Source organism: Bufo gargarizans, chromosome 6, assembly GCF_014858855.1.
Source record: "Bufo gargarizans isolate SCDJY-AF-19 chromosome 6, ASM1485885v1, whole genome shotgun sequence".
NCBI classification, from domain to species: domain Eukaryota; kingdom Metazoa; phylum Chordata; class Amphibia; order Anura; family Bufonidae; genus Bufo; species Bufo gargarizans.
The window spans coordinates 260,018,680-260,031,629 of record NC_058085.1 but is presented as its reverse complement, the minus strand read 5'-3'; the positions used below and the strand labels follow the sequence as shown (position 1 = coordinate 260,031,629).

The 12,950-nt window shown below is 44.1% G+C and overlaps 1 protein-coding gene across 8 annotated transcripts in view; it reads left to right on the top strand.

The window, feature by feature from the left end:
- NFATC2 (nuclear factor of activated T cells 2) overlaps nt 1–12,950 on the top strand; it is a 139,137-nt gene that overhangs the window by 81,766 nt on the left and 44,421 nt on the right. For all 8 annotated transcript variants that reach the window (XM_044297594.1, XM_044297595.1, XM_044297592.1 and 5 more), the window contains exons 7-9: nt 1,378–1,433; nt 2,776–2,902; nt 4,820–5,467. In XM_044297594.1, coding sequence (XP_044153529.1) covers nt 1,378–1,433; nt 2,776–2,902; nt 4,820–5,467 — 831 coding nt within the window. The remainder of the gene's footprint in view (nt 1–1,377; nt 1,434–2,775; nt 2,903–4,819; nt 5,468–12,950) is intronic.

Here is a 12,950-nt window from a genome sequence, read left to right as displayed (position 1 = left end):
ATGCTTTAGTTTCCTAGAGTGTGTATGGCCGCACAGTGGTAAATGATATTTCCTCCAGACTTCGTGCTTTGGCCACATGAGTCAATAAAAGATGATGGATTAGGAAGTGAAACCTACAATAGTGGCTGTGAATGGTATGACATTGAAGGCATTATGCCATGATTAATGCAAAAAAAAAGAAAATCAGGCATCCTATAGCACGACAGTCTCTTTCTAACAAACTTATAACCAGTCCTGTACCACACATGGATTCAGAGATGTTCCCATTCATTGTTCTAATTGATTTGTGCTAGATTTATTTCAAGCTGCCAACTGGGCTGGGGGGAATGTGTTCTTGCACAAGTAGATGTATCGTGTAATTATCACAGCTTCTAACAAAAAATGTCGTGGACAGACATATGAGGAAAAGAACAAACAACAGGTGGCGCTATACTCAGTGGCTAAACTAGATTTTGAATTATACAAAAGTATTCAGATCCAGGTGCTGCTTAGAAACATGTAGATTTTTTTTTTTTGCAAGACAATCCCTTTAACATAATCTCAGTCTAAAGCCTTATGCACACGACCGTAGCCGCATCATTCACTTCAATGGGGCTGCAAAAGATGCGGACAGCACTCTGTGTGCTGTCCGCATCCTTTGCTCCGTTCCGTGGCCCCGCAAAAAAATATAGCATGTCCTATTCTTGTCATTTTTGCGGACAAGAATAGGCATTTCTATAATGGGCCGCCCCTTCCGTTCTGCAAATTGCGGAACGCACACGGGCGGCTTCAGTTTCATGCGGATCCACGGTTTGCGGACCGCAAAAAACGGAATGGTCGTGTGCATGAGGCCTTAACCATGCAGTTCAGTAATACCCTCAGTTTAAAATGTGGACAAAAGTTTTACAATGACCTATTAAAGCAAGTTTCAATTTGCCCTGTATCATGCTATGGGACATGCTGTTATCATGCAGTTGTCAAATCTGGGCCTCTGTTTGTTTTCAGCTACAAGAATCTAAAAAGTGTCTTTTGTTTTACTTTATCCCAGTTCTTCGCACTTGTCTTACTTATACGAATTGCATGAGGCGTTTTGTGGCTCTATTTTGCAGGATGCCTTAATAGGCTTGTTTCTCAGCTATGTTTTTGCCACCAGTCCCGATATTTTGCCTTTAGAGAACTGGAGTCCTCAACACTTCCATCAGACATTATTGGTCATTTATTGAAATGTTATCACTTTTATCAGAACATGATACCATTTCCAGGACCCAGCCCCTGATTGGGAAAATCTTAAAAAAATACTACAGAGCCATCTATAAGGGAATGCCTTCATGTTGCCAGTGTGTCATAAGTAATTTAAAGTTTACTGTAACAACTATGTTTTTTTTTTTGTACTTTCAGATGGCCAGCAAATTTGGGAGACAGAAGCCACGGTGGATAAGGACAAAAGTCAGCCTGTAAGTAGGAAGTTTGTCTATACTTTCATGATGAGATAAACTCTACTCCCAGCAGCTGATCAGTTCTGTACATTAGAATCAATATAGGCTAATGAAGGTATATATAGGAAAAAAACCAATGTTTTTGCAATTTTCTGCACTGTCACTGTTTGTCTATACAATGCGAGGAACACTTGATGACAAAATACTATGACTAGGACTAGTTTCACGAGTTTCAGATTTGTGCCTTATGCCAGATGCATCCTAATAAATAGAATGGTATATTAATTAAGACCTACTGTATACTCTTGCAGTTCTATTTCTAGACTATTTAAAAGTGGGTATGTTGGTCGAGGATGCCTGCACAGCATCCATATCTTGAATAAGACTTTGTACTGCAGTCATAAGTAAAAGTCTTCCATCTGTGCCCTCTCCTAGTCTCTGTAAATTAGCAGAGGACGGCAGAGGGATTTGGAATAAGACATGACTGCACAGTCTGACTACACACAAGGTTTTCTTGTAGTCTGTCACCATGGAGACAGAGAAGTTTGCATAGGAACTGCAGACACAAACTAATAAGGCTCTGTGCACACTGGGTTCAAGGCTATCATCGGAAGGATATCCTGATATACTGTATACCTTGTAGGAAGGTAAAAGGCGTCGTCATTAATAGTAGGTATGTGTCACCAAGGTTCACGGCCTCGGTGAAGTAAGAGCCGGTATTTTCATGTGGAAGTGGCAGCTAATGCTGATGAACACTTTTGCTATTTAGTATGGCTGTAAATAGCTGATCCGGGACGGCTCTTATTGGGAGTAGTCAAAGTGCTGGGTGACTACTCACCACGTTCCAGGCCGGGTTTTGACAGCCCCTGGCTATCCTTAAAAAGGCAGCTGGGCTCAGCAGCAGGGAACGCCATGTGTGTTGTGATCTGAGCCCTATGCTGGGCTGAAAAGCTGAGACCCGTGTGTTGGGAGAGCAGGCCACCTAAAGCCTGCATTTGGACTGCTGGAGGCAGTGACGTTTTTTGTTATGCATGAACTTTCTACTCGGTGTGAACAAACACCAACCCTGCAAAGAGTGTTTTTAATTTGACCTTATGTGTGAATAAACACGGACATTTGAATTAGTATTATGTTGCGAGCTTTTTTAGGGCTCTGATGTAATGTGCACAGAACATACATATTTTTAATCTAAACTATTTGCAAAGTTGCTTTATTCTTTATTTTAGATTCATTGTAACAATAGAGATATCTTGCTGTAAAACTGAAAAAATCTATGTTGGAGACTCTTATAGTCTATATATGACGACATGAAGTTTGGTTGCTTTACCAGAAAGTGACTGCTTTTTTTTTTCTGTTTTAGAACATGCTGTTTGTGGAGGTGCCAGAATATCGCAATAGGCATATTAACACTCCAGTGAAAGTGAATTTCAATGTTATAAATGGAAAACGAAAAAGAAGCCAGGCACAGCACTTCACCTACTTGCCAGGTAAGTACATGAGCATCCTCTGTAAATATATTTTCTTAGATAGGAATCCATATTTATTTGGTTATGACTGTCTCATTTTTACTTAAAGGGAACCTGTCACCTCCCAAAACCACCCAAGCCGCCAGCAGTACCTGCGTGTAGTCAGCAGCGTGTTTCTGATGATGCCTTTCTTCCTGAAGGCAGATGCAGCAAAAGTACTGAAAACGTTCTTTAATCCCCTGCCCGGCGCGCTTCTCCACACATGCATGAAGTCACGGTGGCAGCGGCCTCCATGCTTCAAGTGACAGTAACCACGCCCCCTTCCCTGCCCCTTTGCCGAACTCTCTGCATAAGAGCTGTCAGTCACAGCGAAGGGGCAGGGAAGGGGGCGTGGTTACCGTCACTTGAAGCATGGAGGTCGCTGCCACCGTGACTTCAAGCATGTGTGGAGAAGCGCGCCGGGCACGGAATAAAACAACGTTTTCAGTACTTTTGCTGCATCTGCCTTCAGGAAGAAAGGCATCATCAGAAACACACTGCTGGCTACACGCAAGTACTGCGGGCGGCTTGGGATGGTTTTGGGAGGTGACAGGTTCCCTCTAACATTTTGCAGTCCTGAAAATTGTTTCCTAATTATAAACAGAAATCTAGTATTCTATTCAGATGGGTCATAACATTGGATCAATTGAAGATTATGTCCGCTAGATTATTTATTTAAAAAAATTTCTTATAATTAAAACAAGCATTAAACTACCGTATTTTTTGGTCCATAAGATAGAGAAGAAAAATAAGAAAAAAATATTTTTCTTAAGGCCTCAGATCAGACCCCTAATCTTCATCAGACCTCAAATCAGACTCTAAATCTTCATCACACCCCAATCTTCATTAGACCCCAAATCTTCATCACACTCCCAATCTTCATCATACATAAAATAAATGAAACAACTTACCTCTCCTGCTCCAGATGGCGCTGCAAATTGGAAGATCCAGAGCGCTCTTCCTGCAGTGCTGCACTGTGATATGATGTTATGTGATAACGAGCGTGTACTCTGTCAGAGCACCGCGTGGCATCCGGAGAAACTAGGGTAATACCAGCGCTAGCAGTGCTACACTCACCGCTCCCTGTGTAATAATGGAATCACTCATTAGTATTCGGTTCATAAGACGTTGGGGGGGGGGGGGGTTGAGCACTTAGCCGCACCTCTGGGAGGCGATTTAGATGAACTTGGAGGCGTTATTACTTTTCAAATTTAGCCGGGCACGGCACTTCAGAGGGGCGTTCCTGGGCACAGTGGAGAAAGAATAACGCCCCTCTGGGCTCCTTACAGCTTCATTTACATATCATAAGAATAGATTTTTTTAAGAAATGACAAGACTCACAATCAAAAGAACAAGACAGATGGAAAAAAGGTACTCTGTTAAACATGGATTCATGAAAAAAAAAAAAAATTGGTAAATTGCTAGTGACAGATTCCCTTTAAGAAATTTTGTGAAATACACTAAATAATTGTGGAGACATGCTCTTGACCGGATCCATACATTTTTTTTATAGCACCAACGTATTTACCCTTGTAAAATTCACAGCATTGGTGAACATATGGACTTGCAAACGGAAACAAAAGGATTGACCTTTGTTGTGTGTTAGTTACAAGTCACTAGTTATTTTGAACTTTGATACTAACTTAGCGAATGATCCCACTACTGTGATGGCTAACCTCCGGCACTCCAGCTGTGATAAAACTACAACTCCCACGATGCACACTTGCTTGGCTGTTCTCAGAACTAGAGATGAATGGAGCATGGTGGGGGTTGTAGTTTCACCACAGCTGGAGTGCCAGAGGTTAGTCACTGTCTTAGTACATGATAGTAATTTTGATGTTCTGATTTGATTTCTTTTTTACACAAATATGAGCATTATTTCTTTTTTATCTGTTTCAGTGCCTTCCATTAAAACAGAACCTATTGATGAGTATTCTTCCATAGTTGGGAGCAGCGCACATACTGGGCTAGGAACAGCACCACAAACCTTCTACTCCCAGCATCCACTGAGCAGTGATTCCCCTTCATGCTTGGCCAACTTGGTCTCCTGTCAACAAGTACGTGCTGGCCTTCCATCACCTGATTCACGATATCCACAGCAGAGCCCATCAGCAGCTGTGTACCAAAGAAGCAAAAGCCTTAGTCCCAGTCAACTAAGCTATCACCAGCCCTCTCTGGTGGCCTCTCAGATCACAATTCCAGATCCTCATAGATCAGTCCTTGTTCACACTAGCACTCCAGTCCAGTCTGCAGCCAACCCTCAGCCATCTCCAGTTATTCATTATTCTCCCACCAACCATCAGATGAGATGTGGAAGCCACCAAGAGTTCCAGCACATCATGTGCTCTGACTTCACATCCAGTCTTACACGACCAACACAGGCGCAAACAATAAGTCCCACCAACTATCCCACGGTAATCCAGCAGCAGTCCAATAGCCAGCGGTCTCCTAAGAGTGGTCCTCCAGCCACAGAACAGAAGGAAATCTTACCGTCAGGAGTCACCGTTAAACAAGAGCAGAACCTGGATCAGGCTTACCTGGACGATGGTAAGGACCATGACTTTCATGCTATAATGTGCTCAGTATGCAAATTTCCAAACTGTGATATTACAAGTATATTGCAATTGCATTCTAACTTCCACATTGGTGTATTCGGAAGTATAACATTTGCACAAATTGGTACAGTACATCCATATTGACTATTTTCAGCAATCTAAAAGCTAGATGTTTCAGAATGACTGCAAAGCGCATGGGAGGCATAGTGCAAAAATATTAAAGCATAACTTTTTTTGTGGTAGGAAAGTGAAAACATACTTTGCACATATTTGGTGATGAACCAAACAGTAATATTTCCACCTAAATATAACCAATGAGGTGATAAGGTGTGATCTTAATAGCAAGATGTATGAGAAGTAAAAAATATAGCAAATGCTATATATATATGTATATATACATATACACACATACTCGGTAACATAGTATAGGGATCTGCAACATTTATCCCATTGTTTATGGTAAAATGTATGGTCTGGATTACAGTATAGAATGCACATTGTTTTAGTAGAAATTTGGATAATTTTATACCTTATAGCCCATAATTTAGAATGAACTAAACAAATATCAGAAACTGTCTGTGGACATGTAGATGCTCAACATAAAGATGTTGAGCATCTAGAGATATGCGGTAATTCCCACTTGTTTTTTTTATTTACTTGCTGTACATCTCTTACAACTGTGACCACTAGCTAAATGGGTAAGGGTGGTGTCACACTAGTAATGAGCGCCAGGGGCAATATTCGAATTTGCGATATTTCGCGTTTATTTCGGCGAATATTCACCATATATTCTCGATTTCGCAATTATTTTCTTGATTGTGAAAAATCGGCAATGTAATATGCGCGTATTGCACTCGCAATACAGGCGTAAGTCACTGTTGCTAAATTTTTCAAGGTGCTAGAAGTTTCCTGAGACTGGAGAAAATGGTTGGCATGGAAGAACATTACAATAGCTTTATATGCAGATAGAGTGCTCCAATATATTTGCGATTGCGCAAATCGGCAATTAATGATGAGCATAGTGGCCTGGTTCGCATGGAGTGAAGAAGCAGAGGCACAGTGCTCCGGCAAAATCCTGGCCATCATCCTTCTACACTAACCACACTCCTGAGGGACAAATTCATGAGACCCCAAGTCCCTGGACCCCGAGGGAGTAAGACATAGTGTCAGGGATCGGGTCCGCCAAGTATCATCAGCGAGACCGGGATTCATATCATACAGTCCTATCTAGTCAGGGCCGTCTTTAATATTGATTGGACCCTGGGCAAAAATTTACTTGGGAGCCCTGGATCCCGCCTTCCCACACCTTAGCAGGCAATCACGCCCTCCACCACAACACACACACAAAAAATCCACACATCTGGTAGAGTCCAGTGAATGACTGTAAATACTTCCAGTTCTGAAGACTCCAGCGGCTCAGGATCAGTGTTCTGGGCAGCTGGGCTCAGGCTGGAAGTGGGCACCGCTCTGCAGGAAGGAGACCGGGCCTCGGCTCACCCTAGTGTTCCAGTGCACCCCAGCACCCCACAGTATGCAGTATAGCACCCGCAACTATACAGTACCCCACAGTATATAGTACCCCACAGTATATAGTAGAGCAGTATAGCAGCCCACAGTATACAGCACCTCACGGTATACAACACCTCACTGTATACAGCACCCCAAACTATACACGATACAGCCCCCCACACTATACAGTACAGCAGTATAGCACTCCCCCCCACTATACAGGCCCCCCCACACTATACAGGCCCCCCACAGTATACAGCCCACCACACAGTATACAGCCTACCACACAGTATACAGCCCACCACACAGTATACAGTCCCACACAATATACAGCCCACCACACAGTATACAGCACCCCACTATACAGTAGTTTACAGTATATTAACATAACAGCCCCTGTCACCTTTTTCTGATGTAATCTTTACACAAAAAAGCTCCACAGTTAACTTCTGCAACACTCAAGGACCTGTGATGACCTCATAGCCATGTGGCCAGTAATTGCTAGGTTACTGGTCACATGGTAATGATGTCATTAAGGTCCTAGAGCAAAACTCATTAAGGTCCTAGAATTAAGAGCATTAACAGTACGATCATGATGCCTGTGTAGCCGACAGCCTGACACCCGGGGCAGTAGCTAGCAGGGCTCAAGAGGCAGCTGCCTTGGGCCCCCCAGGAGCAACTGGGCCCAGGGCAGCTGCCCCTTTTGCCCCTTGGTAAAGACGGCCCTGTATCTAGTCAGCGGTACCGCCCAGAGGATCTGTCGGCACCTGAGACATTTACTTGCAAAATGGAGATCCCGGTAGCAAGAGCGGTAAGGGAGACACGTGGCAGGCGCCATCTTGAAATCAGGCAGCCACGCGCCAGCAGTGTAACTTCTTACAAAGGAAAGCAGCGTCATAAGAGACATCTCTGGAACCCTCCTATTTGTGTGGGGACTTGAGATACCTCCTATGACCCACTAATATCTGTGGGACCCTTCTCCTGGGTCAGATCCCAGATCTCTGAGGATACTGCTGTTGGGGTCACAGAGATATCCCCTGGAAAATCAAGTGCCCTCTTATACTCTGTTACATTCCAGCCATACCGCAGTGTCTGTCCATTGCTGATATTAACCAGGAGACTGTTCTATACCAAACTCCTGCTGTGATACAAGGGATTCCTCTATTTACCTCCTATTGAATAAGCAGCTGTACACATTGTATATGGGCTGCAAAACCACTACCTTTGTTGCTCCACCTGTTGTTAAATCATACATGGATGCCATGAGCCAAACGGAGCAGGTTGCGGAAAAACCTTTCACCCCAGAAACCTCAGCAGAAACCTCTCAAATCATGAAGGCAATAGCTGCATGTCAATCAGCTCTCACAACAAAAATTTATCATATTCAGTCTGACCTTAGCTGTCTGCACCATGATTTTGACAAAATACCTGAAAAGACAATTGAAGTGGAATGCAGACTAAGCAATGTAGAAGACACAACCAAACGGTTGGAAATGATACTACACAACTGCAACAGCAAGTTAAGATTCTACAAGCCAGAGCTGTGGATGCTGAGAACCGCAACAGGCGCAATAATGTTCGCATTTTGTGCCTGCCAGAGCACGCTGAAGGATCTACCCCGGAAATATTTGCAGAGCAGATGATCAGAGATGTATTTACAACCTCTCACCCTATCTAGCTGCTTTGTTATTGAGAGAGCACATAGGGTCCCTACTAAACCCTTACCTGCGGGAGCCCCTCCCAGACTTTTCATTATGAAGATCTTGAACTACAGAGACGCCATACTATTAGCGGCCCGACAGAAGGGGAACATCACATATGAAAATGCACGGCTGTCATTCTATCCAGACTTCACAACGGAGGTCCAAAAGAAAAGGAAGCAGTTTGCTGAAGTCCGAGCACGACTACGGGAGCGAAATATCAAATACGCAATGATTTATCCCTCTCGACTACGGGTCCAAGATGGTGACACTGACCGCTTTTTTGAAACCCTGGAAGCAGCGGCAGATTGGACCGACAGGCACCTGAACAGGAGACCTCATCGTTGACGGGCCGCGAATTGTGGAGTAACTATGAAAGACTTTTTTGCAGTAATGTCTTTTATATTACAGAGCCTAACTTCTGTTCCTGCGTATTAACAGAGCTTATATCTACAGGTGGTTGTTGGGTGGCAGCGCTTTAATAGTTATGCACTGGTTGTTGGGAAATTGTTCATTTATTTTGTTTATCGGTTAGCTTGTCAAATCATTGTGCCTATACGGTGTGAATGTGCGCCTAACTGGCTAGGAAAGTACTCTTCTACCCGAGTGGTTTTGGTTAAGGCTCAACCATGTTGGGACAGATTGGGCACAGTAGATGGGGAGGGAAGGGATGGGTTCTTGTTCTTTGGCTGTCTACGTCTGTGTGTGTGGGTGTGATTGCTTACTCCTTCATGGGACCTAGAGACTTGGCATGTTTTTCTTGGTGGGTATATGGCGTCAGTTAAGCTAATTTCTTGAAATATTGGGGGTCTTAATGACAAGGTCAAACGATCTCTGGTCTTTAATTACTTAAAAAGCTATGCCCCAGTTATAGTTATATTGCAAGAAACACACCTTAGGGGTCAGAAAGTGTTGTCTCTTAAGCATCCCTAGGTGGGGTTTACATACCATGCGGTATACTCCAATAATGCTAGAGAGGTCTCTATTCTAGTGGCTAAGAACCTTCCTTTTCAGATAATCTCAATTCAGTTACATATAGATATGTGATCTTGCATGTCAGTATGGCTACTTTCACACTAGCGTTCGGGTTTCCGTTCGTGAGCTCCGTTTGAAGGAGCTCACGAGCGGACCCGAACGCAGCCGTCCAGCCCTGATGCAGTCTGAATGGAGGCGGATCCGCTCAGACTGCATCAGTCTGGCGGCGTTCAGCCTCCGCTCGCCTCCGCACGGACAGGCGGACAGCTGAACGCTGCTTGCAGCGTTCGGGTGTCCGCCTGGCCGTGCGGAGGCGTGCGGAGGCGTGCGGATCCGTCCAGACTTTCAATGTAAGTCAATGGGGACGGATCCGTTTGAAGATGCCACAATGTGGCTCAATCTTCAAGCGGATCCGTCCCCCATTGACTTTACATTGAAAGTCTGGACGGATCCGTACTAGGCTATTTTCACACTTAGCTGTTCTATGCTAAAAATAATGCAGACGGATCCGTTCTGAACGGAGCCTCCGTCTGCATTATTTTGAGCGGATCCGTTCAGAACGGATCCGCCCGAACGCTAGTGTGAAAGTAGCCTAAGGCTACTTTCACACTAGTGTTTTGGCTTTCTGTTTGTGAGATCCATTCAGGGCTCTCACAAGCGGTCTAAAACGGATCAGTTTGGCCCTAATGTATCCTAAATGGAAAAGGATCTGCTCAGGATGCATCAGTTTGCCTCTGTTCCGTCTCCATTCCGCTTTGGTGTCTGTCTGACGAAACTGAGCCAAACAGATCCATTTGGCTCAATGGGGACAGATCTGTTTTCTATGACACAATAGAAAACGGATCCGTCCCCCATTGACTTTCAATGGTGTTCAAGATCCGTCCTGGCTATTTTAAAGATAATACAAACGGATGCAGACGTTTGTATTATCTGAATGGATCCGTCTGTGCAGATCCATGACGGCTCCGCACCAAACGCGAGTGTGAAAGTAGCCTAAGAGGAATGCAATATCTGGTTATAGGTCTATATATACCACCCCCGTTCAGCAGAGAAATTCAAGATACCATTATGTGCAAGGTTACAATGTTCTCAGCAATTCCTTTTATTATAATGGCCGATTGCAATGCCACTTTAGACCCGCTGAAGGACAGAATAGTTCCTCAGGCCTCGCATAACAAGTCGCTTTTAAACTGGGCCGACACCCATGATTTAGTAGAGGCATGGCGCTATTTACATCCTACGGATACACAATTTCATTTTACTCGGCTTCTACGGGCTCTTTGTCCCATATAGATCTAGCCTTTATATGCAGAGACCTATTGCCATAGTTTAGAACTAGTGAGTATATACCTAGGGGAATTTCGGATCATGCCCCCCTTCTGATTCTGTCCCAGCCACTGGGTCCCCCCTGAAAGGAGGTGGCCTTTGAATCCAATGTGGCTTGCTGTTTTGCCAGTGGAGAGTAGCAGTTATGAAGTGAACGCGCACCCTGGCTCTGTACAATACTGGCCAGGAATAAGTCACCATGGCGCATGCGCGGCGGCGTGCGCATTCAGTCCAGCGTGCGGCCCGGCCGGAAGAAGACGTCAATCAAGATGAAGTCCGCCCCCAGCCAGAATCCAGGAAGTGAACGGCGCGTTGGCAGCAGATAAGTATGAAAAGGCGCTATGGGAATACCCCTTTAAGGAGATGGATTTCCCTAGTAATTTTTTGCTCTGGTTGCAAATGCTTTTTTAGATCCCCCCACAGCGAGGGTTAAAGTCAATGGGTATGTTTTGAGACTCCTTCCCTCTGGGCAGGGGCACCAGATAGGGCTGCCCTCTTTCCTCCTTGTTGTTTGCATTGATAATGGAGCCTCTATCCATACTTGTTTCCTCCAACTCTAATATAGAAGGCTGGGAGGTGGCTGGCATCACGAAAAAGCTCTCTTTATATGCAGACGACATGTTGGTATACCTGGCAAACCCTGGGAATTCCCTAGATGCGCTTCTAGACACCGTAGACAGATTCTCGGGCCTCCGAGTAAATTGGGCCAAGTCAAGTCTTTGTTTATCAGATGAATTGGACCCAGTAATCCAAACTTCAGGTAGTAGAGCAGTTTAAATATTTGGGGATTAACATTCACAGAGACGTTGCAAAATTCTACCAACTTAATGTCATCCCAACCATGCAATATATCACTAGGAAAATAGAAGCATGGGAGAACTTACCATTAAATTTGATAGGGCCGATAAATGTTATAAAAATGATTCTCCTGCCTAAATTACTATACCTTTATAGAGCAGCCACTATAACACTACCTAAGAAACATTTTGTTAATATAGATAGGGTGTTTACTCCCTTTTTGTGAAGTAAGTCATGTCCTAGAATACCGAGACAAACCCTCCTTACGTGCGAGGGGGTCTAGCACTGCCTAACTTCTCTATGTATTATGTGGCGATACATCTAAGCCATGTGGCATGGTGGATTAGAGCGGACACGAGTAATCCAGCAGTAGTGTTGGAGGCGGATTTAGTGGGGTCCAAATCTAGCATACAGAAAAGGAGTTGTCTCTACAAAACACTATACACAGACGATGGCATGGTGGCAATTTGGGTTAAGTGAGTGAAGGTGCACACGCGCAAAGAGACTGGGGAAAGCTTGTCGCCTTACCTACCACTATGGAGAAATAGAGACTTATCGGAATTGTTCTCATTGACTGACTTAGAATTTTGGCCCCTGAAAGGGTTGCGTTATCTTACACAACTTTATGACAAGGGTTCATTCAGGTCCTTTAATAGCCTAAAACAGAAATTTAGATTGCCCCAGCACTATCTATATAGATACTTTCAGCTTCGACATGCTTGCCATGCCCAATTTGGGAAAGATCCGGTGAAGCTGGAATGTGGTCCTATAGAGGCGGTAGTAAGGAGGGCTCAATTGACAAAACCAGTTTCGACTCTGTATGCGACATTGCTGGCTGAGCAGGACTCCCCTCTAGACAAGTCTTTTGTCAAGTGGAGATGTGATATTGATGACCTGGAAGATTCACATGTGAAAGAATTGAGTCATACGTGGAGATCCACAGTCGTTAGCGCTAGAGACCAACTTATTCAGGTGAAATGGCTACACAGGGTGTATCATACACCAAGGATTTTTTTTAAAGATGTGCAAATTGCCCAGCCCTCAATGTACTCGATGCGGATATGAAAATGGCTGTTTTATGCATATGGTATGGCAATGTCCGATCATTAAAAGTTTCTGGAGGAAGATTCATACATACATTAATGCTAAGCTCGGTTTTCCAAATAT